The sequence below is a fragment of the Micropterus salmoides genome, unplaced genomic scaffold, assembly GCF_014851395.1.
Source record: "Micropterus salmoides isolate LMB-PRFRI ecotype aquatic unplaced genomic scaffold, ASM1485139v1 Ms_hic_scaffold_1, whole genome shotgun sequence".
Lineage (NCBI taxonomy): Eukaryota > Metazoa > Chordata > Actinopteri > Centrarchiformes > Centrarchidae > Micropterus > Micropterus salmoides.
Window position 1 is genome coordinate 39,065,085 of NW_024040040.1, and position 24,277 is coordinate 39,089,361.

The 24,277-nt window shown below is 41.8% G+C and overlaps 1 protein-coding gene across 2 annotated transcripts in view; it reads right to left on the bottom strand.

The window, feature by feature from the left end:
- Positions 1–8,228: 8,228 nt before the first annotated feature.
- sema5a (sema domain, seven thrombospondin repeats (type 1 and type 1-like), transmembrane domain (TM) and short cytoplasmic domain, (semaphorin) 5A) overlaps positions 8,229–24,277 on the bottom strand; it is a 133,513-nt gene continuing 117,464 nt past the window's right edge. The window contains exons 17-22 of one of the 2 annotated variants that reach the window (XM_038726994.1): positions 20,542–20,751; positions 18,175–18,345; positions 17,813–17,968; positions 15,398–15,442; positions 13,891–14,102; positions 8,229–9,640 (exon numbers count right to left, since the gene is read on the bottom strand). In XM_038726994.1, coding sequence (XP_038582922.1) covers positions 9,521–9,640; positions 13,891–14,102; positions 15,398–15,442; positions 17,813–17,968; positions 18,175–18,345; positions 20,542–20,751 — 914 coding nt within the window. In that variant the 3' untranslated portion in view covers positions 8,229–9,520. Of the gene's footprint in view, positions 9,641–10,864; positions 11,060–13,890; positions 14,103–15,397; positions 15,443–17,812; positions 17,969–18,174; positions 18,346–20,541; positions 20,752–24,277 lie in introns of those variants that run through there. The other variant, XM_038727003.1, reaches the window with a different exon arrangement.

The following is a 24,277-nucleotide window of genomic DNA, read 5'->3' on the forward strand; positions in this document are numbered from 1 at the left end:
AAAGTCAATATCTTGGTTTGTTTGAAGTTTGGTTTAAAGGTATCCATTTTTATGACTTCCACCGCTGTTCATTTTCTAAAATATTGTTTCAAATATTCTAGTTCAGGAATATTATAAGTGGCTTTTGCCCGAGGCTATGCTTTGATTTGTTATGATAGTGTTTACAATAGAGATGGAGATTGGAGATTGTTGGATTGTTGAATAGATCTGTTGAATGTATATCAGCAGCTCATGCATTTTCCCACTATAATTCCAGTTCTGTCAGCAGGACTGTCATGTGTTGGACAGAAAGTGGCAACTGAAACTCAAGTGGAACTCCAGAAGGTAATTGAGGACCTGGAGAAAGCATAAACAGGTAAGATAACAAAAAGTATCCCATATTTTGATTGAACCCAACCCAAAACCTAACTTTATTCCAGTGTCGCTTGTGTCCGAATCATGAGTGAGGCCTGTTTCAGATTAAATAACAATGAAAGAGCATCTGATGTTTTTCTGACTCATTGTTTAATGAGCGGCACCAGTTGGTGTTGAAATTTCAGAATTACAGCCTACTGTGCAAGAGTTTTAGGCAGGTATTCAAAAATAGACATATTAATATGTTACCTAAATATTGAATTGGTGATCATCAGCACCTCTTTGGTATATTTGTTGACTCACCTGACAATATATCTACAAAATCCCTGACTTTGTGCAAGTATACCTAATAGAATTGATACTGTTTTGAAGGCAAAGGATGGTCACACCAAATATTGATTTGATTTATCCTTTTCTTCTGTTTATTTACTTTGCATTTTCTTAATTGATAAATGTAATCTATTAAGATGTCTAATTTTTAAAGCATTCTTACTTTAGCATTTAGCATTTTTTCCTCACCTGCCTAAAACTCTTGCACAGTACTGTATAACTAGCCTTACTAATACTTCTAAACTTTAATTTCTGATCAAATGTAAGGTAATTCAAGGAAAAGCTTTCTGAATAATACAAAGACCTTCACTAATAAAAGGAAAATAGCAGTAGTTGCTAGAACCTGCTGACCTTGATGTTTCTTTTTATGTTTCTTAGAATGCGTCATCATTAATTTTACGACTATTCCTACAATTAATAATATATACTGTACTTGTATTTAGTACAAATAAAATTATAAAATATTTACTTGCTTCTAAGCCAATGAAAAAGAAGCAGAGGAGCAGAAAATGGGAGCGGTGACTCTGAGAGCATACCTGAACAGCAACGCGATCAAACTGCAGCTCCAAAACAAATAACATAGAGCGACTGCAGAAGGAGACTGTGGGCAACATAGACAAATTAATTTACAAAAAATCACTGTGTCACTCTTGTCTCCATTGTGCACTGCATTGTGGGACTATGGTGTCCATAAACATCCCACTAACTGTACAGCCACTGAAGCAGCTAATTCAAGTGGACAACTTGAGACCGTTTCTGCTGTGCCATGACATACTCTTCTTGTTGCAACAAAAATACAGTTCACCATTTGAATGGCTGCAGAGTCCGTAAAGGGGAACTACACTGATTTTACGCATCAAAGTCTGTTTACAGGTCTCAGGGAGTATGACTGTAAAAAAACAAAACCTGTGCAAAGTATGATAAATTGCCTTAGGTAGTGTCACTTAAGGTCTGGGTCTGAAACTACAAGTTTGTAAATGAAAAATATTGCATTGTGGGTAATGTAGGCACCGGATTTGCACAAGGAAGAAGAATTCATGAAAAAGATAATATCTCTAGTTCAGCTGCATCGATTTTGATCGATTTTTCTAAAACTGTCCATGAGTGCGACAATGAGACATTGGGGTAGACAATAGGAGTGCAATGCTAAATTAGCACAGCACTCTTTTAAGCATACTGTGCTCTGCTCACTCTTTTGCTAAGGCATGCTGGTAACTGTAATGCTCAACTGAAAGATAGCCTTTAACCGCTGCTATCACTGCAGCTGCTGATGCTGCTGCTATTCATAGCCTTTCCAAAGCTCCACCTCCACCCCAGCATTAACCTGAAGGCTCCTCAGTCCATGTAGTGCTGAGACTGATGTATCTTTTTGGCAGTGGGAGATGGGGGGCAAATCTAGACCCCCAAAAAATCAACAAATTTGGCATTCACAAATAATTAATACTTTACAGACAAGATTGCTTTCTCTGTAGAATTGACAAGTCAGCTTGGACCGTTCAACACAGAAACCCAACTGAAGTACAACAAAATCTTTACCAGCATTGGCAATGCTTAAATTAGGTACAGTTCAAGTAACAAACAGATCCAAACTGCTCACATTTCTGACTGTCGTAAAATACTAATCTCTTTTTACTTATTTTCTTATTCAGGGACGTTCATCACACCAGTCAGGAGCCTACTACATGCAGCTTCCCTCTGGGTACGTCTTAGTGATGATCAAAATAATCACAACACTTTCAGTAGCTTTTTACTTTTCAGTATGCAGTGATGGTGATGTGGTGATCACACTGAGCTTCTTGTTTATAGTGAACCAAGACGTGGACAAATACTTAATGTTCATCTAATGACCAGTCACTCCCAAAGTATTTAACGTAAAGAGAAATTATTGAAAAACCCTAAAATGACCCAGTTCTGAGCTAAATTACCTGAAGTTAAGATTCAGCCTGAGTTGAATGAAATACAAGTCAATTTAAAGATAATTCCATCAGTGAATTTCTGTCAAAGAAGACAATAAGTCAACAAAATGGGTTGCTTTGTTTAGATTAAATCAATCTTTAATTACCTTCATGTAGCCATCTCAAGATGAAAAACACTGTTGTAGGCACACTTAATCAAAGATGTGCTGGTCAAGATACTCGTTATAAAAACTGATAAAAATTTAAATATATGAGAAAATAAGTAACTTTACCAGAGATTCACAGTATTTATAGTAAAACAAATATATAGTTTAGGCCTATGCTATCTACACATAGTAAAATGAAATGTAGTGCATTAAAATAAAAATAGAAAGACATGTGGAACAACACAAAGCGCAAATTACAAATTCAAGTTTTAAGTTTATTTATAGAGCACAAACTCTTACAAAAGTAAAAAATGAGCTAAGATCAGCATGCTAACATTCTCACAATGACAATGCTAACATACTAATGTTTAGCAGGTTTAATCTTTACCATGTTAACCATCTTAGTTTGGCGCGTTAGCTTGGTTCGCTAATTAGCAATTAGCACAAAGTACAGGTGAGGCTGATGGGATAGTTTTGCAGGTATTTGGTCATAAACCAAAGTACTGGACAAACTTTAGTTTTGACCTGATGATAGATAAAAAGTTCATTGATATGAATTGAGTTAATATTGGCTCCACCTACAATGATCACCACTGAGTACTACCTATATATTAACACATTAATTAATAAAAATAACATAACACTGATGGGGGCCATTCTGCAAAATGGGTACTTAACTTTTGATACTTTAAGTCCATTTTGTTGCCTACTTTTACTTTAATTTAGTAACTTTAGCAAAATTTAGAATGCGGGACTTTACTTGTAATTGCAATGTCTTTTTAAAGTGTGGTAGTTTAAGTAAATAATTTGTTTACTTCTTCCACAACTGCCTTAGGGAGACCTGGAGACTTGCAATAGCTGTTTGTTGAAATTTCACTAAAAACAAAAATGCGAACCTTGTGGTGCTGTGAGAAGAAAGTCAGGCGATTGCCAGAGTCAAATTGCCAGAGTCAGAGTAATCTGGAAATGGCACTTAGAGTTAATTCCCTTGAAACCTGTCCATTCGTGTTCAACTTGAATGGTTCACACATTTAGTTTTTTCCAAAAACTGACAAAGCTGCAAAAAAATAGCGAAGATCCCTTGTTTGTAGCCTATACTACCATAGTGTAATTGTTTTGAATATTTTAGAAATTCTGTGCATTGGCTGCATTATTATAGAATTATCTTCTGCCATGCAAGCAGCTTATTTGTGCCAATTTGTCTAATAGCTGTTGAGGTAGTTCAGTCTGGACAAAAGTCATGGACCGACTGATCGATTGACACAGATACATTTTAATCCCCAGAGCTATGCTGATAACATGGCTAAAATGAATGAAAGATATGCTGGTTACTGGCATAACATTTTAAAGAAAAAACTCACCTAATTTGGTAATTGTTCATTTTCATTGCAGATGGCAACAACAACTACTCTTTAGATGACAAATAGTCAGGAATTTAGAATAAATTATCATTATGGCTCTGTTTTCAAACTTCTTTAATCCTTTTAATCAACATATTTAAAACGATCCGATAACAGCTGTGAGTCGGTTCATTGGACACCAGTATTTGCTACTGACATTGCACTTTGAGAGACACCTTCCCACTATTGATAAGACCTGCTCTACCAAACACCACATGAGTCATCAATAGCCCTTGAGTGATTTGAGACAGAGCCCTTCTGTTCTGAAAGGTCTCCCTCTGCACAGATACTGAGGAATCGGAGCAGCGCCAGGGCAGCTGGGCCCGCTGAGGAGAATCAGGACTTGTGGGGAAGCTGGCAGGGAAAAATGGAGGAGGCATAGTGGGTAATTGGAGCGCAGCGATATCCGCCATCTTGGCTCGTTACCTAAATAACAGCTTTGATTGAGGTGAATAGGCCCATAAAGGGTTGTGGTGGAGCTGATAAGCTTCAGTGTGGCTTGGCTGGTGTCACGAGGCTCTTGGCATCCATGAAGACTCTTGGCTTTCTGCAGCTCTGCAGCTGAGACCTGGATTGGCGGGACAGGGCACCTGGGATTCCAGATGTCTTGGGGTGGAATCTATAGTGGCATCCCTCAGCTGGCATTAGTGCCTACGGTGACATTCATCTTTCAGTCTGCCATGACGGAACCGGCAGCGTCGAGCCAGCTTCCTATCTGCACACACATATCTGTCTGAACGAGTGCTGCTGGAGGTCATGCTTCCTTCCGTCTGGGATGAAGAAAAGGACAAGTTTCTGCTGTGCTATCTGGAAACTTGGAAAGCGACACAGACAAAAGCAGCTGCTAATACAATGAGCATAGGATTCCGAAATGCTATTTTCCTGGAAGACGTCAATGAAATGAAAAATATTTTTCTTCAAGTATGGAAGCAATGGTGCTATTAGAGCTGAGAGATTAGAGCTGCTTTGAAGAATCTCTCTCATCTGTTGCTTTGAATACATGGTAATGTTAATCCGTACTGAAGCTGCATTAGGGAATGTTTGCTTCAAAACATACAAGCACAGGAAAGAAATATACACATATGATCTGTTTGTAGCGTCAAAGTAACAATAGATTGGTGAATCCGCGGGGCTTCACTGTGGAAGGTATAAGCTACACCTCTGTGGTGCTATGCTGTGAAAACCATCTAGTTTAAAGTGCCTGTGTGTGTGTGTGTGTCTGCACAAGTAAGCGTGTAGACACTAACTGTAACCCCCACTGCATGACAGCCGTTGCTAATCACTGTTATTTTCCTGCTGAAAAAAAACACAACATTTTATGACAGCTCATAAATTGTTCAGTAGTCTTCAGTCTTCCCTGGGGTTGTTTAGTCAACATCTACTTTCATCACTTCTCCCAGCTCATACAAACATAACGCAACAGTACATTCATCACTGGATTTTCTCCCTGAAAGCATTTTTCACAGCGCACTGCACTGACTGCATGGGGTCTCGTCCAAAACTTGGCTATAACTTCTTCTGAGACTCTCGGGCAACAAATGACTGAATACTTTCTGGCTGGATTAACCGCTGTAACAACAGCAGGTGGAGCAGCCAGTTGTAGTCTGGGGACATCATTCTGGGGTATTTGTATAGTTCTCCCTGCTGACATCACGGGGTGGTGGATTTGCTCGGGGAGGCGCCGAGAGGCCGGTCTAAAGCACAGTGATCCATGTGAATGAAAGACAGAGTCTGGCCTCGAGAGGAAAAGGAGGTGTTTAATGGGATGTTCACGCTCTGTTACCTGCTTGACAGGAACAATCTCACTCACTCACCTTGTTTGCCACTCAGAGGCCCCTGTATACAGGCTGCTAATTAACAGAGCTCCTGAATGCTTCATGAGCAAAAGTGTTACATGCACAGAGAATCCTGGCTCTTATTTGGTGAAAACTATTTATAGTAAAATGCCTTTTGTATTCAAATCACATCAGTAGTATCAATAGTATCAATCAAACAAATATTCAGAAAATAAACACGGAGGAAATGCTTTCACAGTCTAGATAGGATGTTTATGGGCCAATATTTTTATCAGTATTGGCGTATACTAGAGATGATATTTGGCTATCCAGGATAATGAAATGTCGCATTTATGCAAAACAACACATTTATGGAATCCTTGAGAATCTCTAAAAATACTTGAATATTAATGTCATTTTTTATCGTTCAGCTGTCGTCAGTCTGGTTGTTTTTGTAAATCCGTGACCACAGTCTTACCTTAACTAACAGGCCTGTACTTGCCCAAAGTTACAAATTGTGTCTGATCATTTAATGGTATTTTCACAGAGTTTTTGCTAACATCATCATGCTAAAATGCTTGCACTGACAATGCTAATACGCTGATGTTCAGCATGTTCACCATCTTGCGGAATATCATTAATTTTGCAGGTATGTGGTGATTACCTGTTGGCGCCAGATGAAAAGTCAGCAAAGTTATCCCAGTTCATCTTGAGGGGGGACATGAACTACTGCACCAAATTTCACAGCAATCCATCCAATATTTCACTACAAACAACACATATCAAGCTCATATTGAAATTTGAGGTGCTAGAGGAAAAGGATCACCTAAGTCATTAGGTTTCATCATCTGGGAACCAATATATCTGTTTAATGTTGAGATGTTTCACTGGGTAAGTGAAAGCTTTGACTTGTTGGTGGCCCAAGAGGAAAAATCAAGGGATCACCAAAGCCTGTGGGAGTCATCCTCTTGGGTAACATGAATGTCTACACAACATTTTATTGGCTATCCATTCATTAAATGTTGAGATACTTCAGTCTGAAACAAAGTGGTTGTCTGACCAACACGGCCATTGCCATTTCAATAAATCCTTCTGCGTACACCATAAATAAGATGCAGACTGAAGTCGCATCTCATGACACTTTGACTCCTTTATACACTTGCAAGCACTCACACAGTCAGTTTCGTTGACAGGCACAAGCCCTGCTCTCGTGACCTTTAGGTGTGACCTTTCGCAGTCCCTAAATGCCACTTTGGGAAAGTCATTCATTGTCCTCGGCCCTGCTTTCAAAGTGGGATGTCACATGTGTCTGAGTGGCTACGAGCTTTGCGAACTGATGCAAGTGAATGCTTCCACTCTGCTGGCTTTAGATGTTGTGTGTGTGTGTGTGTGTGTGTGCAGGATATGTACATTATGTGTACATCCAGTAATGAATCATCAATCAAGGTTTGGTGAGGTCAGTGTCTAACAAATGTCTGTTTTATACAAAATGCACAGAAATGAGCGCATATGCAGTTGCTCACACCACTTTTACAACCTCTAACACACACTTGCAATTGCATCCATGCTAGCCACCTCCAGTATATGTGCATATACAACCATCTGTGTGTCAGCTGCAGCATTGCTTTCTCTGGTAGTAAGAATGAAGTCAAGGTAGAGAGATTGATTCTCTGAAGCCAGACAGTGCTGGGTCATACGTACATTGGGCTGGATCAGCAGCCCCCCTCCCCACCACCTCCAACCAACCAAACAGCCGGGTGATTAATAACACCCCCTCCATTACCCTCTGCACACAGATGGGACGTCAGGTTGAAGGTTGATGGAGAACAGCCCTGTGTGTGGTGTTACACCCCATCATACAGATTAGAGTTTGGACTTCAGACAGCGTCCCCCTCCACCTTTACCCTGCGCGATTTGTATCCTTCAGATATCCTTCCACTGCCGCAGATACCATTTGTCACTGCGGGGCCCTGCTGAAGATGAGGGGGGAGGGGGGAGTCTTCAGCTCTGGTTTTGAGTGATTTATGAAGTACAGGTGTGTGTGCTCATGGTACTGTGGTTTTACAATGTTTTGCTCGAAGAATATCAAAGTCTCCAAAGTTGTCAGAGCAAACCACAGCGGACAGAAGTGCCTCACACTTAACGTACCTGCGCGCTTTCATATCACTGCTTTGACTGGATCTGAAGCCATATTTCGTTCATTCATAAGAGCCAGAGAGAAACTAAAACTTTGTGGGATCAAAGGCATCAAAGCTTTACAAACGGGATTGTAGACAAATGAATCTGTATAACTCACACTCTGACAAGTTTGTTGTGTATGAAGCCGTTTTTAATTTATGCACAGTAACACAAGCAAACATGTAGAAAGTTAGTTGCAAGTCAGCCACTGAATAACCTAATATTGGGTTATACACTCTGAGCAGAAATATCTCGACTTGCTGAATGTGTTTCATCGTATAGTATAGGGGTAGCGCTCCAGTTGAGGTTCAGGAGAATAGTATTTGCTACGCTCCATCTGTACAGTAAATGCCATTAACATTCTGCTCTCACAAACACATAGTTAACTCAGAAGCAAAAGAAATAGCGAACACTATCAAAATTCAAAAACTTTTTTTTTTTTTTTTTACAAAAAATATAAAAAGTACGGTGACAAAGACTGAACTTGATGCAGGCTGATATGACTACTGCAGATTATTATTATTATTCAGAATGCACATAAACTTTTTTTCTTTTCAAAAGGAAATGTTTTATTCTTTGAACACTTGAGACATTGAATTAATGTATTTAGAAAAAAAACCTACAGATACAGGCTTCAAACTTAACTTCCTGTACAAAATATATGTAACTTTAAAAGCAAAAGAAAACAAGAATATGTTACACTGAAAGTTCAATCACTGCGAGCTGCAAGAACCTGTAACAGAAAGAAAACAAAAACAAGTGGACAAACTTGACCACAGACTTCAGATATCTACATCCTGACTCTAGGACTCGGGCTGGATATTGATCCATCTGGTGACTGCTGCAGCAGTAAGCGGCACAGGCCGTCAGGAATCACCAGTCTTTACTTTATCTGACTTCCAAAACCAATCCTGAACCAAAGACCTGCAAAAACACTGCTTGTGTGTCCCCCAAAACTTGGAATGCGATCAACCATGCAAAACGAAACAGAACTGCAGAGAAAACACGTCAGATGAAGTCATGCAAAGCGCTTTCATGGTTATTTCCCATCATTACAAATACAGGTCTTTTTTTTAAGAGGCGTCACAGGAAAGTTAAAAGGGATCATATTTCCCAAAGTTTTGATTTCTCCCCTTTTGACCACGTTGGCAAATCCAGATGTCCGTTTCTCAGTGAGAGTCAAAAATTGAGCTTTCCAAGCGTACCCCAAGGCACCTGAGAGAAAGTGGGCATTTCCCTCTGTTGGCAACACTGCGTGTCAGTTTTTCATTACATACCAGCTGCCATAGAGTCTCAGAGTGGGACTATCCCACGCATGGTGTCACGAATCTCAATACAAAACACAAAGAAAAGAATATGAAAATGGATCATAGGGTTGGTGTCCCCGCTATGGTATGGAGTCTGAACTGCCGAATCGAGGGCTAATAGTCATCGTAGGTGTTGAGGTCGGTGAAGTATGCGTTGGTGTATGTCTTCCCCGCGAGCTGTGGGTTGAAGTATTTATTTCTTTCCTCCAAAATCAGATTGTTTTTGTTGAAGGCCTGTGGAAAACAAAAACCAAAAAATAGAGAGGAGAAAGGGAAAGGAGTCAGTACGGACTTGTTTGCAACACATGGATTAAGTGATTATTCAGCCCAGATGGCAAGGTAGAAGCAAATCCATCTAGCCCAAAAAGAAAAAAAAAAGGAGCAACACAAATCAATGGGAGGCCGCTCGGTGAATGAAACATACATTTCACAGAGCAAGGTCAAATCATTTGCAAACAGGCTGGAAAAAATGATAAGCCACCACGGGGCTAAATAATTTTGATGCGCGTCCGTATGTCCACCTCTGTCAACTCTAATACCCAGCATCAGCAGTTTTTATGGCCCTGAGATTGTTGGTCCTCTAGGACAATCTAAGCCATAAAAATCGATCAACAGAGGGTCTCCTCTCTGTTAAACAATAAGGAAGAGCCATGGGGGCATCTTCTCTGTCCCTGCGTGACATAGTAAACATGGAATGAGCTTCTGATGTGGTGCTCAATACAACATCGGCAATTTGGCAAATGGATGTGTTCACATCCAGTCTGTTGTAGAGAGTGTGTGCTGGGAGTCCCTTGGGGCAGTGTAATTGAACACTTGATGATGCTGCATTTGCAGTTGATGGATGTTGCGACTGACACTGATAGGGAACGAGTGTGCTGGACAAAAAACTCATATATTTTGCTTCTTTCCCATTATGTGATTTGCACACAAAGGGAACGCAATCAACGCTCCCGCAGCCCCGGAGACGGTTGTGTCTCTGCAGGTGGCCCCATGGCTGCTTTTAAACAGCTGTGCTACAATGCTTGTTAGCATCATCTACTCTGTCTTCATGCCTTAAACTTCTTTAATTGGCTGAAGAATGATTATATTTGAGTTTTTCGGTGCAGTAAACAACGTTTGCTTAAACTATGAAATGGCATTAGTGATAGAGAGGCAACCGAGGAGCGTAATAAAACAGCATCGCTGTGAATTTGCTTTGTCATCGCATCAAATCAAACCATCAAGTAAAAATAGAGGACAAAACGAAAGACAAACATGAAAAAACATGCAAATGGAAGCACTTTTTGAAAGAGAAAAATAAGGGGGTGGGGATACACTGCCTTCTCACAAGCCGGGCGAGAGAAGGGGGGTGGGGGGTCGTGATGGAGGGATGAAGGGATCTGAGCAGAAAAAGAGAAACTAGAGTCTGTACTCCAACCTGCCACACGCAGGAAGTGCCACAGGAAGTGGAAGGGTGGGGCACGGTGGGGAAGAGGAAGTAGTAGTGGTTGGGGTCAAAGAGTTGTTGGGGGGGTCAAGAGGCGGGATGTTGTAGAGGTCAGAGGTCAGTGGTTAGTAGAAAATCTCCAGGCCACGCATGGACACCCCCATGTTAGCAGAGAGAGGCTGGTGCATGGCGGGGTCGTCCAAGGGCAAGAGTACCGACACATCTGGCTGCAAGGAGGAGAGGAATGGGCAAGAGTCATCCTCAAAGAAACCCTAAGGCCATATTTTTTCTTACAGGAAGCCTGGAAATATGATAAACTGTACATAAAACTGCAGCTTATTGGTGGCAGGCTTGTGATCACAGACCAGACAGCTGGAAACACTCCAGCTGGCCAAGAAAACAATATCTATAATACATTGCGCACACTAATAATGACTAATGTGTCATCAACATCAATATTTGATCCAAAAAACTCTAAAATATGGCATCAGGTGTTCATCACTCCTCTTTATAAATGCTCAAAGGAGGCATATTATGGTTTTGCACACTTAATAGTTGAACATTTACTGCAACATTCAAACCGTTTAGGCTCAGTGAATGAGGGTTGGAGGCAGAATGTGCTTTTACAAAATTAGACAGTGTTCATTTGTCATGCAGGTGCCTTTGTATTTTCACATGGACTGTCTATATTCATATTCGCCTCCATCTGCAATAGAGCTAACTGAATTACGCTCTGTGCTGCTGACTCTAATTGCATGACAGATGAATGCTCCACACCTTTATTCCACAGTGAAATTACATTCGGAGAGGTTTGCGCCGAACCAAAGGATCTGTTCTCTCTGTGGCAGCTTTGCAAAACACTTTCATATCTGTGAAGTAGTTTTGCAAACAGAGATCCAGGTATTCACTTAGTTTATAATATATTGACGCCTTCCTCTGACAGAATAGAGGATATCAAACACAATCGAAAAGTAAAGAAAAATTATTGATTTCTCAGCATTACAATAAAGTCAAGTTTGACTATAATACCAAGCTGAGTTTGAGATTTAGGTTAAAAGTTTCATAAGTTCCCTAAACCCAGGGAGACCAGATGAAACAAGGCGAAATTCGGGACAGGGGAGCTGGGGGTGGGCGTGGCCTCCAGTACAATCGGTGTCAACAATCAGTTAAACCATAACACCTGAAAGTCAAAACTCAACGCTAAAATAAATTATTTTTGTTCAAGAAGTCAACTATCTGTAATTAGGAAGAAAACACAAAGACTATGTTGTATGTAACAGTGTGTAAATCATTATCTGTCACATAAAATTTATCTAATTTCTGTCTGCGTGTCAGATCTCTCTTTCTCCATGGCACTTTCCCTGTCCTCGCAACTGTAACTTCCACTCTCGTCCACTATCTACACTAGAAAACAAAAAGGGAAACAGAGCACACATGTTACTTTGTAACTATAACAACTCGGTTGACACAATGTCCATGATACCCTGCAGTCCCTGCTGCAACCAATGGAGAGCCAGAACAGTGCCCATCTGTGGGCAACACCAAAAGAATGTTTCACAATGGTCAGTATTTAATGTTTTATTAGGCTATAACTAATCAAAACTCATGTTTAGTATAATTTTCAGGACAAACGAGGCAGGAGTGGGGACAACTGCTCATAATTCGGGACTGTCCCGAAAATCGCCATAGCAATGCCTTACTTCCAGCTGTTCTGTCAAGCTCATCAAGCTTCAAATTCCTCTGCATTAGAAGCGATGCTAATGAAGCTGTGGAAAAGAGATAATCTGCATTTCAAAAGTTTGGAGGTTTTTTTTCTAGCATGTGTAAGGAAATGCTGTGTTTTGTCTGCTCTAACATTAGCTGCAAACGTTAGCATGTTTGGCTATTAGCTTACTACCTATAACAGAAACCAAGCGTTACTGTAAAGGCCATTGACACATCAGCTTGTGGGTTAGTAGGTTAAAAAAAGCACAAACTTGCTAACTAACTAACTAACACTGTGTAGTATTTCCCCACTGTGTGGAAGCTGGTCCTGGATGCTATCAGAGTTTAGGCTAACATTAGCAGCTCTTATGCACTTTATTGAAAGTTTACACACCAGTAACCTTAGTCAAAATTACGTTGGACAAACACAATGGTTAATCCTCTTCCTAAAGCTCTTTCTCTTGTCACATTAAAAGTGAAAACATACAGCAGCTAAACAGGGTATAAAAGCTTCTCTACAACTAATGTACATGTAGCCTTGCATGTCCAATAGCTGCTTATCAACAGGAAGACCTGGGTGCTACAACGTTTAAGTGGCAAGCTAGATGTAGGATTTGAGGTGACGTCCTTTATTGTTATAAAAACATGATGCCAGATTCACTGCTTCTAAAGCTCCTTTTTAAGGTAAAAGTGGTTGAAGCGCCCTTTAATATAGAGCACTGGGAATCCTTGAAAAAAAGCACAGCTGGAGCATGTGGACAAGCACTAATCACCAGCTCAGTCTGGCACTAAAGGCCTGATGTATCAGTGGATAAGAGGCTGTGTACCATAGAGAGTAGCTGGATCTCTGTCACTGGCTCTGGTGCATCCGACTGTCTGCAATTTAGGACGCAATAACGACACAAAGAACCTGTCTAAGCAGGGAAATATGCAGTTGCGGAGCGTGTTCGCTGATAACCTACCCACGCACTGATAAGTAATTGCATTAGTATGTTATGAGAAAGCAGTGTATGACCACTGACACATAACAAAGTCACACACTGAGACACACAGCAGAGGAGCACATGGAGGGAAGATGTACGCACAACTGCCTATCTGTTACACGACTAGAGAGTGTCAGTGCACGACAGGAGGTGGTGTGACAGTGAGATTCATGCAGTAAGAAGTGTATTTAATCACAACTGACACTGGAGGAAGAGGCAAACCGTTGCTCACTGGCTCGCAGAGGGAGTGGGACATCAATTGATTAAGTCAAACAGTAAGGAAATGTTACAAAGTGCTGCTTTGCCTCTACACGTCCTGACATCTGTCAAGCGTGACCTGCAGTGAACCCAGTGCAAACCCGTCCACAGACCTTGATGGCTTCCACCGAGTCGTATTTGTCCAGTTTGTTGATGTGGTTGGTGATGCTGGTGTTGAGCGGGGCTGCCGAGATTGGGTGGATGACGGTGGCATCGTGTGACTGCTGCTGGTAGCGCTGGCAGTACGAGTAGACCAGCAGGGTAACCAGACAGCCGAGGATGGAGCTGCTGAGCCCCACGGCGATCATGTGGAAGAGGTTGAAGTCTGGAAGAAGGGAGGGGATAGGGGAGAAGGAGGATGGGGGTAGTTCTGTCAGTTCACACAAGCGGAAGCTGTAACTGAATGTATGCCCTGTTTATATCTGGCATTCACATGCAACTGTCACCTAGATGTTGCACATATCGGCAATGATTACAGTAAAAATGTTTCTTCAGCTTTAAAATATTAATACAACCTTGTTTTATTTACATTTTAATTCTTCTGACTTCCTGCAGTGTCATCTGATGGATAAAATTGGATAATAAAAATGGATTTGCTATTTTGTATATTTTTTATATACTGCTATATCAAAGCAGGTAATGCATTATTAAATCAGTCATTGTTCTTTTATAAATAATTTTACCACAATAATATTAGTCTAACATAATTAATATATAAATGTAATATTGGTTTCAGGATTGTTAACGCACTATCCCTACTGAAACATCATGTTTCATGGATAGAGACATAAATCAGCTACAGTTCGAATATGAACTACGAGCTATCGGACAGCACTCTATTGGCTTTTATCTATGTTCAAAAACATGTACAGGAGAGAACAATAGTTTGGTTTTTGTTGCCCTGGGCACTGTCTGCATGCTGCAGAACTCCCTCTCAGACTGCATACAGCCTCCAACAAGCTAAATAATGATAGTAAGAGCAGCCTGTAGCCTGTGTAAGAGGCAGAACTCAGGGCACAAAAAGGTCCTGAAAGCCTCGCTTCTCCTCATGTAACTTATTGCTGTGGGCGCAGGATGCTTGTTGAAGCCAACTTAGATGAGTCTATCTGCATTTTTCATTTTTATCAACCCAGAGCATTCTCATATGTGGATTGTTGCAGCTGGGCTGCAAGACGACACTGTTAAAAGTGATTTTATTGATTCACTCAAACTCTGGCTGTAACTGTGCAAATTACAGCCATGGTAGTTTTTTTTTTCAGAACTAGGATTTTGCTGTGTAGAACTAAGAAGTAAATAAACCTGTAAATATAGATCACAGTATATATGTACATAAGACAACAATACAAACAGAGATGCTGTCTACTGCTCCTTTTTGGTAGGAAATTATACTTGAGAAGTGTGGTACATTTTCAAATAACCTGACAAATTTCATACAGCGCATCTATATCTCCAGATATAATCAGATCCCAATTTTTCCATTGTACCTTGGGTGCGTGGATTTATTTGCCGTTAAGCAGGATTGGAAAGCAAAGATGCTGTATAAGTGCAACGCCAGGTGTTAGCCTCCCCGCTCCATCTTACAAACACACAGACACACAGACACACACAACTCAGTAATACCTCCACAGCGCCTCTCCTCCTGACTGGAGCGTGCAATCGAGATTTCTGTCAAAGGAGAAGAAACAGCAAAAGGCAGCAGAATTAGGTCCAAAAACTATATACTGTTAGCATGACAAATTGTACCCTTGAAGGTGAGTGTGGGGATGAAAGCTGCACTCAATATGAAGCAGATTATCGTAAAAACTCCGCAAGCTAATCACAGCTGTGGCACCTGGAGTGGTTTATGAAAAGTATCAGCTCTCATTAAAGGAAATGAAGTACAAGACGTTGCTAATGAACCTTAATGGACTACCTTTCCCATTAAAGGGGATGGATGATAAGGTATAAAGGCAAATGGGTGATTCTATAAAGACCTGAGAACGTTTTTTGTGACTATTATATCCCTGCTAATTAATACAGAAAGGTTACAAATGTATGTTTCGATCAAATGTTTATTCAATCTAATAATTAATGATTCCTGAAGTTTAGAACTTCAGGACTCTGCCTATGAATATATAACTTTTTTCCAAATATTTGTACATATTTTACAGGATTTGCAGTATTCACAGTGATACAATGTGAATAACGTAAGTGCCCTTTGTTAAAGGGAGGAGCTTTTAATGATCTCTGTGTAGCAGAGATCAATGCTCTAGGGTGTCTCGCATTACTGGCTGTCAATAGGGAGATGCCTGTCTAAGCAGATATCAATACTAATGGTGTGTGTGAGAGGTATGTGTGTGTATGTATTTAGGTTTTAGAAGGACTTTCTAAACTTTCAGCCTTTCAGAAAGAGTTTAAAGAACTGTTAACCGCTTAACCTCTCCCTCGAACAGCTATAGTCTTATTGTAGCTCAGCAACCGTAACAACACACACCACATGCTGTAGCGATACTTGGCGATACTTTTAAATCTTCCCAAAAACCAAACATGAGCAAAAGTTAAGGAACAGTGTGTTATGAAAGAAGGGTTAGTCTGACTTTTCAGATTTTTTTTATCTCTTCTTACTCCACAATCTTTTTCATTTCAGCAGTTCCTTGTGAGACTTATTATCTAAAAAATAGATCAAGTAGTTACATCAAAAAGACATCTCTCATGTGCGCCACGGGTCATAAGAGTTTTTCCAGGGGAGGATCAATCCTGTCTCTGACAGTCAGATATCTGATCTCATTCAAATCAGGCTACAACATCATCTGATCTAATTCGTATTTGTTTTTAGGCTATTTGTTTTTAATTCAGGGTGGGTGGAAAATGCTGTGGGCCTCAAGCTCTTCAGCAGCCACAGAGCTGAAGCTTGTTCACGGTTCCAAAATTCAGTGGATGTTTACCCATTTATCTGGCAACTCTTAACCAAAATTAGAAGTTGGCTGCATTCTCACCTCTTTATAAATACATTGTTTTCCATCATGGGGGGAAGGGATTGCATTTTTTTTTCAAAGTCAAGTGGAGGATCCAATGAAAATATAGATAAGGCTGTTAATGAAATTAAATATTAGATTAAGCTCCCCCACCCAAGCAGATAATTTCCGCACTAAATAAAAGCTACAGCTGTTGGCATGCAGGTCCTCATTTTAAAACCTGTATGCCTTAAACATTAGAAAGTCAAACAACTCATGTAGCTACGGTTAGCTTATTTAGCTTGCGAGCTACAGCCATGTGAAAATGGACAGCTTGAAAGCTGTAGCAAAAGTAAGGGGGGCAGGGGTTAGCAAACAATCAATTTGCCTGTGTGGGATCAATAAAGTTGATCTCATCTTACCAGTTCTATAAATAAAACCTTTAGTACCTCACAGTAGGTAATTAAGTTGACATTTAAGGAGTTGTTGCGCTTGCATTGTTGATAAACAACAGAAAAGCAATTACTCTCATTAAGAAAAAGGTTGCATATTTAAAGGGCAAATTATCACTGAAACATGTATGCAAGAAAATAGTCTCAACCAGGCACTGCCCAGGCACAGAAAACAGCATACAGGAGCCATTTCTCCCTTTACTTCCAACATCTGAAAAAAAAGTAATACTGCTGGTGTAAGTGCTTTTTGCATGGCCTAACAAGACTCCTAGGCTCATAATGAAACTAATATAGCAGCAGCGTTGGTGGAACGAGTAGGGAGACAGCCCTTAAGCGTAGCGCCCGGGTTCACGCCCCCGTGTAATCACCTGCCACACTCAGGAGTCCTTGAGCAAGACGCTAATCCAAACCATCCCCAAAAGTGCTGCCCTGTTGCTGAACCTGACCTCTGACCTGGTATGAGTGCCTTAGAGGGATCAATATTGTATTTCATTATCACAGGATTCTTGGAAATGAACTGAATTGCCGCTGTGGGCATTTGGTGGTGGGTGGGGCGGAATGAGTGTGTGTGCTCAGAGTTGTGTGTTAGTTTATGCATGAGTGCCCAAGACTTTCCTAAAGAGAAGAAGCTTATGTGTGTGTGTGATCACCTGGTATAAAATTGGAGTCAGGAGGGCATGGCCTGGTCTCGCTGTTGTTTCCTGAGCACTGGTTTCCAGTGGGAAACAAGACATCGCAGTGACGCACACGCATCTGGGCCCCGTTGGAGTCACAGTGGGACCACTCCGACCAGCTGGACCAGCTCTCTGGAAATGTCAATGACAGTATTTCTCACAGCTGTGTGTGTCCATATTTAAGCTGTGTGGGCACTCAGCTGGATATTAGTCATGCATGCGTGCCCTCTGAGGGGCCTGGAGAGACTAAAAAAAATAAGCAATGAACCTGTGATGGATTGGTGGCCGAGTCAGAGCCCTAGGCTGCTTATCATTGAGGTGTGTGTGCGTGTGGGTACCTGGGCATGGTTGTGTGTTGCACAGTGCCTCCTCAGTGTGCAGGCCCAGGCAGATGTCTCCTCCGTAGGCTGGCGGGGGGTTGCTGCAGGTGCGTGTCCTCATGTAGTGTCCCCCTCCACACGTCACAGAGCACTTGGACCATGAAGACCAGCATGACCAGCTGCCGTCCACTAAACCGAGGATGTCAGCGTCACATTGTTTATGCTAATGCCCAAGAGCTGCATGATTATATTAGTATAAACATCTTGTACTTCTGTAATTGTGAGGACATTCGGAAATAGTCACTACATTTCACAGTTTCTGGTTTTCCAGGACAAGATTCAATATTTGTGCTTTCATGTTTTCTAGGTTTTAGGTTCCAGGTCATTTCAAAAGACAATTTCCTGTGAACATCAAGTGATTGGAAGTCATTCCAAGCCATTTCAAACAGCGATGCGTAACGCACAAATATGAAGCAATTTGAATATGTGTGTTTGTGTGAGTCTTTTGAAGTGACAGGAAGTGTGCTTCAGCCAGCTGTTACGCCAAACACCTGACCCCCCCCCCCTCCCCCTCCGAACTCAACAATCTTTCCTCTGATTAATAAAGATAAATGAAGCATAGCAATCCCCCGTTGTTGTTCCTCCCTTCATGTGGTGCCAAGAGGCAAACAAAACACGTGAAAACTCACGACGGTATCGGCAGACAAAGAAGACAAACAAGATGAAACGAGGGAGAGATGTGGGAGGAATGACAAGAGAGGAGGAAAGAGAGCAATAAAACAGGGGCAGTCTTTGACCATGAATCACAACGGAGGCAAACGTCCTTCTGTTGAATCATTTGGATAAAACCTTAGTTCACTGTGGCAGAGAGATATTCCCCTTTCGGATCCACTTGTGAATTGCTTCTAAAGAACCGATGATGGCTTGCAGCACAGTGCAGGTAATTTAAGTTGCCGATGCTTTTTGTCATCTCGACGTAATTTCTCTATCACAAAGTGACACATAAGTCGATTCCTGGCCTTCGATGACGGATCATCTCATCTCGGGCGCAGACGCAAGAAAAACACGGATTCATTTGTTTCCAAACCAGATGGATGGCAGGCATAACACCTTTTCTCTCCCCTTCTCCTTCACAGTGCTCGAATACATTTAAAAAGCACTGGATTAGCCATAGGAGGATTACAATTGGTCTAACGGCGCGGTCTGCCTGCCTCAAAATAATATCTCACTTTCAGAGGGGTGCTAATTGAGTATGCATTAGTATTCATTGCTACTCAGGCTGGGTTAAGTCGGTTCCTTTGAGGGTGAGGGATGCGGAGTGGTTCATCAACATACTGTAGCTATGGTATTATTACAGTCAACAGAATAGGTGTACTACATGTATTAGCACAGTGATGCTGCGCAGGGAAATCAAAGTGCATTCACTCGACATTTTACTCAGGGAGGAACAATTGTGGCAACCATAGCCCTCCTGGATGAAGCAAATCTGGTGCTTGCAGATCCATCCAAAGTCTTCATCTGAGCTCGCAGCTGATAAAAGCTTACCCTATTAGCGACTGCGTTCAAGCTGCTGGGAGCTAAATGCATTTGCACCGAATGAATTAACAGGCCGTTAAAATAAAAGTGTCGATGGCCGTTCACGCTCGTGTCCCTTTTGCTCGCTTACAGCGTGGCAGCAGCTATGAAGACAGATTGCTGCTGCTGAAGATGACGGGCAGATTCTTCAGGCTTTTAGTGGTATACCTAAGCCCTACTCCAGGGGGCTTGATTAATAATTATCTGAGACAACGTCCTGCTTGTCTGCTTGTCTTGGCGCCAGTGCAGGATACCAGGTGTGCTTTATGCCAAACTAAGCACTGGATTTCCATTTAGACAGCTTACTTCCCTTGTCAGACAGAGTATTCTTTTAATTAGAAAGCTTCCTCTCGTTGTCTTCCGCTAGAGGAGTGTTGAAAATGCATTGTCTCAGGGCTTTTCACAACAGAATAAGGCCTCCCATAGCTGGCAGCATAATTACCCAGCAATGTAATTACATACTGGAGCGCCACAGGGATTGTCTCTTTGATTCCTGGTGTAAATTGGGGTCTTCGTCACACCTCTTATCTGCAACTGATTTCTTTTGTGGTTCCTGATGATTTGGTAAGTCATTTTGTCACTGTAATTCTTTATCCATTAATCAAGGAAAAACATAGCTTGAGCATGGTGTCGGGTAGTGTTTATTTATCCGAGCGAAAAAGAGAGCTGGCAAAGTCATTGACTTCTAATCTTGTAAATGTTCTTATCTCCGTGGGTACTTTTCATTCTGGCAATGACGTTTGTGTACAGTATGTGGGTCTTTGCAACTAAATCTGCCTTGTAGCATGTTCATGTGTGTGCATTCCTTACCTGGACACGGGGTGATGTTACACTCCTGATACTCCTGTGCTGGCCCCAGGCAGGTCTGACCTCCGTACTTGGGCTCTGGGTTACTGCAGGTCCTCTTCCGGCTGCGGATTCCTCGGCTGCAGTCTCTGCTGCACTGGGACCAGGAACTCCAGGACGACCAGCCGCCGTTCACTGTGTGGCCTGAGATCCTCCCGAGACGAAGCACCTCTCCTGTTGGAAATAAGAGCGGCGACAACATAGATAATGAGGCTACTGTCAAAACACTTCTACTGTGCGCCATACCTGTGGTATTCTTAGCTTTTCTCAGTATAAGACAACATTTCCTATAAATCCCTGCTGTGTGAATCTGTAATGAATAGAACGATGAGAGCCAACAGCAGCCCTTGATAACAGTGCCTTTAAGCTAAAGCTTTTAGAGATACTCTAAACTTAGAGATACTCTGAAAGCTTTAGCTTGATTTGTGCTGAAAAGCAATTCAACGGATTTTATTAAAAACCAACTGGTGGAACACCATGTGAATACAGTGTAGAGGCTCGTAGGTGCTGTCGATCTGTTCTGTTTTCTAAATTATATCTGAAATTGTACTGATGCCTCAGGCAGATAGGAACACAAAAGCCAATTCATTCATTCAAGATCATGTTCGCCAAGTAGTAACATGGCTCTAGCGATCTTGGTCTGTCTGTCCACCACTTTGATCCAGACTGAAATATGTCACAAACTAATAGGTGGATTGTACAGGATGAAACCTTGTGACTATTACACTAGTGAGTATGCTAACACACTAAACTAAAATGGTGAATGTCGTAACCTTATACTTGCTAAACATCAGTATATCAGTATTTTCACTGTGAGCACATTGATGTTAGCATTTAGCACAAAGCCCCATTGTGTCTCAGATAGTCGCTAGCATGCCTGCAGACTCTTGTTTGTGTACTTGTATATTTATCAAGTTAGTCAAGTAAGTAAAATGACCGATTCAAAAAAATCTTTATTTCTATTTGTACTTGAATATTATCTATTTCAAATACCATACTAGTAGTATTATTGCCACAGTGCAAAAAATGTCAGAGTAAAGATTCACACAAGAGACTGGAGCAGCAGATAAATAAATCCAGTCCACAGACAGATCCCACATTGATGGCGCCAGAAATATGCTGCACAAATGTATCCATCATTTAATTCTTCACAGACCTCTTGTCATTTTCTAAAGATGGATTCAGTGAGAGCTGAGGGTCTCCCGTCAACACGCGAATGCACCCCCTCATCAAACAATATCAGCTGACTAATCTGTGTACTCTCATTTGAAATGAGTCGAACAGAGGTTTCCAAATGAAATATGAAACCTTAATTTCTATTAAACTATAATTACTGCATGCATTAATCAGTGCCGTGGAAATGAGCAGAATGAGCAGAGAGAGAAAGCTTCTGGCCTTTTTGAATGAAAAGAGTGAACTCATCTGTTTGAGTGAATGATAATCACCTCCGATGAAATTACAGCCACTGTCCAAGCACTTCTCTGATGATTCACTCATTGTACAAACAGGGTTATTATCTACTTTTTCAGATAACAATGGAAGACTTCATTTCGTGTCTGTGCTGCTCCAGCTTTGCGTCATTCTGCTCTGTCTTGCTCTTTCAGTCTCTTTCTCTTTGCCTTTGAAAGAAACAGGGGAGAGCATTTTTGTGTTGTTGAAACAGACAGCAGAATCCTGAGCCTTAACCACTCGACCATGCTTCATCAACCTTCATTTTTTTTGTCAGATTCTCCTTACAATCTCTTGATTCATCTTTTTTCATGATCACTATCTCATCTATTTTGTTTCCTGCACCTCTCTATCCTTCTCTTTCTCTCTATCTTTCCCATTAACCTTCTCTTGCTTTGTGTCTCGCTCCCCCCTCCCTCTTTGTCCTCCAACCTGGCCTCGTTGTTTTGTCAGCACGCTCTTTTCACTGACAGTTAGTGTGGCGTGGCTGCTTTGTATTCTCAGGGAGAGGACAGCGTGTTTACCTAGCCCAAATCCTCGACCTCTTCATAACTATGGCCGACCTTGGCAGTGCACAGGCCAAATCACCCTGGCATCAAGCTGGCGTGAGTGTTGACAGGCCCGTCGAGGCTCCCGCTCTTTATCGATTCTGAGCAGGCAGTGGCACGGACTGTCCTGCCACTGTGACCCATAGTCTTTATCAAGCCCTCTGGAGTCCAAGAGACTGGACTGCTGCTCTAAAGGCGGTGGAGTGCGCAAAGTCCATGCACACACTAATACAGGTATGCACAACATGGATACTTAACTATACACACACTGCACTTTGCTCGCTCATGCTTTGGCTTGAGACTTATGCACTGCGTATTGTTAATGCTACTTCACAAGGCCTGCCCTCCCGTCGCCAAAACAAACAGCGAGGTGCCCTCCCTCTCAAATAGGTAGCGACTGGATCTATTGATCCGCACAAGAACCACACACAGGCGGAGAGAATTAATCCTCGCTCTCCTGACGAGCTGCGCTGAGCCAAAACTAAGAAGGACACAGCGTAACGTCCAATAGTCCCCACTGCAAAGAAACTAGGACATGAAAAAAATTTCCCTCCTCCACTGCTCAACCTTACACCCAGCTCAAAGGCAAAATACACTGTAAACAAACTTGTGTGAACTTTGTGTGTGTGAGGGAGAATGTAGACGTATGTATGTGTGTGAGGAAAAAGAGGCCACACAGACACGCAATGCCTCGCAATCGAATGTACTGTATAGGCAACTGTACAGGCACACAAGAAGCGAGAGGAAAGGAAGCAAGGAAGGCAGAGATGGAGACGGGATGACATCTGCAAACCAGAGAGACGCCGCTTTGAGAGAGACAGATGTGAGAGACGGAGAGGTGGAAAAATCGCCAACCTTCAGCGGTGAAGAGAGAAGCGCTGGCATGTGTGAACAAAGTTTTATCGACATCAGAGTAACACTGGACCACACTGGGGTAGAAATAGAGAGGAGAAGTGCTTCTTCCAGACTGCCCTAGATTCAGATGTGCACATTTACTCCCCATTACTCTTCCTCCCTCCTCTTTACTTTCCCTATCACATCGGCAATGTCTCCCTGTGGAGGATGCAATTTCTTTGAGTGTGTGTGTTTGTACGTACACTCCATATTTATATCTTAAAAAAAATGTAGGGCTGTTTGTTGCAAACATCACGCCATTTAAAACCATGAAACAAGGGGCTCTAGTCGCTTGCAGTGGCAGAACATGACAGCCCCTCCAGAGCTGTCCTGAGGTCTGCCAAGCGACGGTCAACCCAGAAACCCTCCAGAAGGACATCCCCTATGGAAGAGCTAATTAAAATTTTGTGAGGGCGCAATTAAAAGCCCAACTCTGAGGGATGAGGGATCAGTGCACATGTGCAGAAACACACACACACGCACACGCACACGCACACACACACACACACGCACACACACACAATTAGCCAAGAACAAGGATCTAGATAGTAGCCTGATACGAGTACAGGGACTTACTGAACGTTATGGGATGTTTGATGAATTCACTTGAGGCAAGGCTTGTGAGTCTGACACGTTCAGGGAGGATTAAAGGCCCAACCTGCACCTTCAGACTGTGGTGTCCTCTGCTGAAACACTGTTACTCCCCACTTATAGGTTTGATTGCAGGGATTTACTGTACGAACAGGCTTTATTCACTGTCTGGAATGTTTGGGCTTATAAGGATAAATGGACTGAAAGGACAATATAAG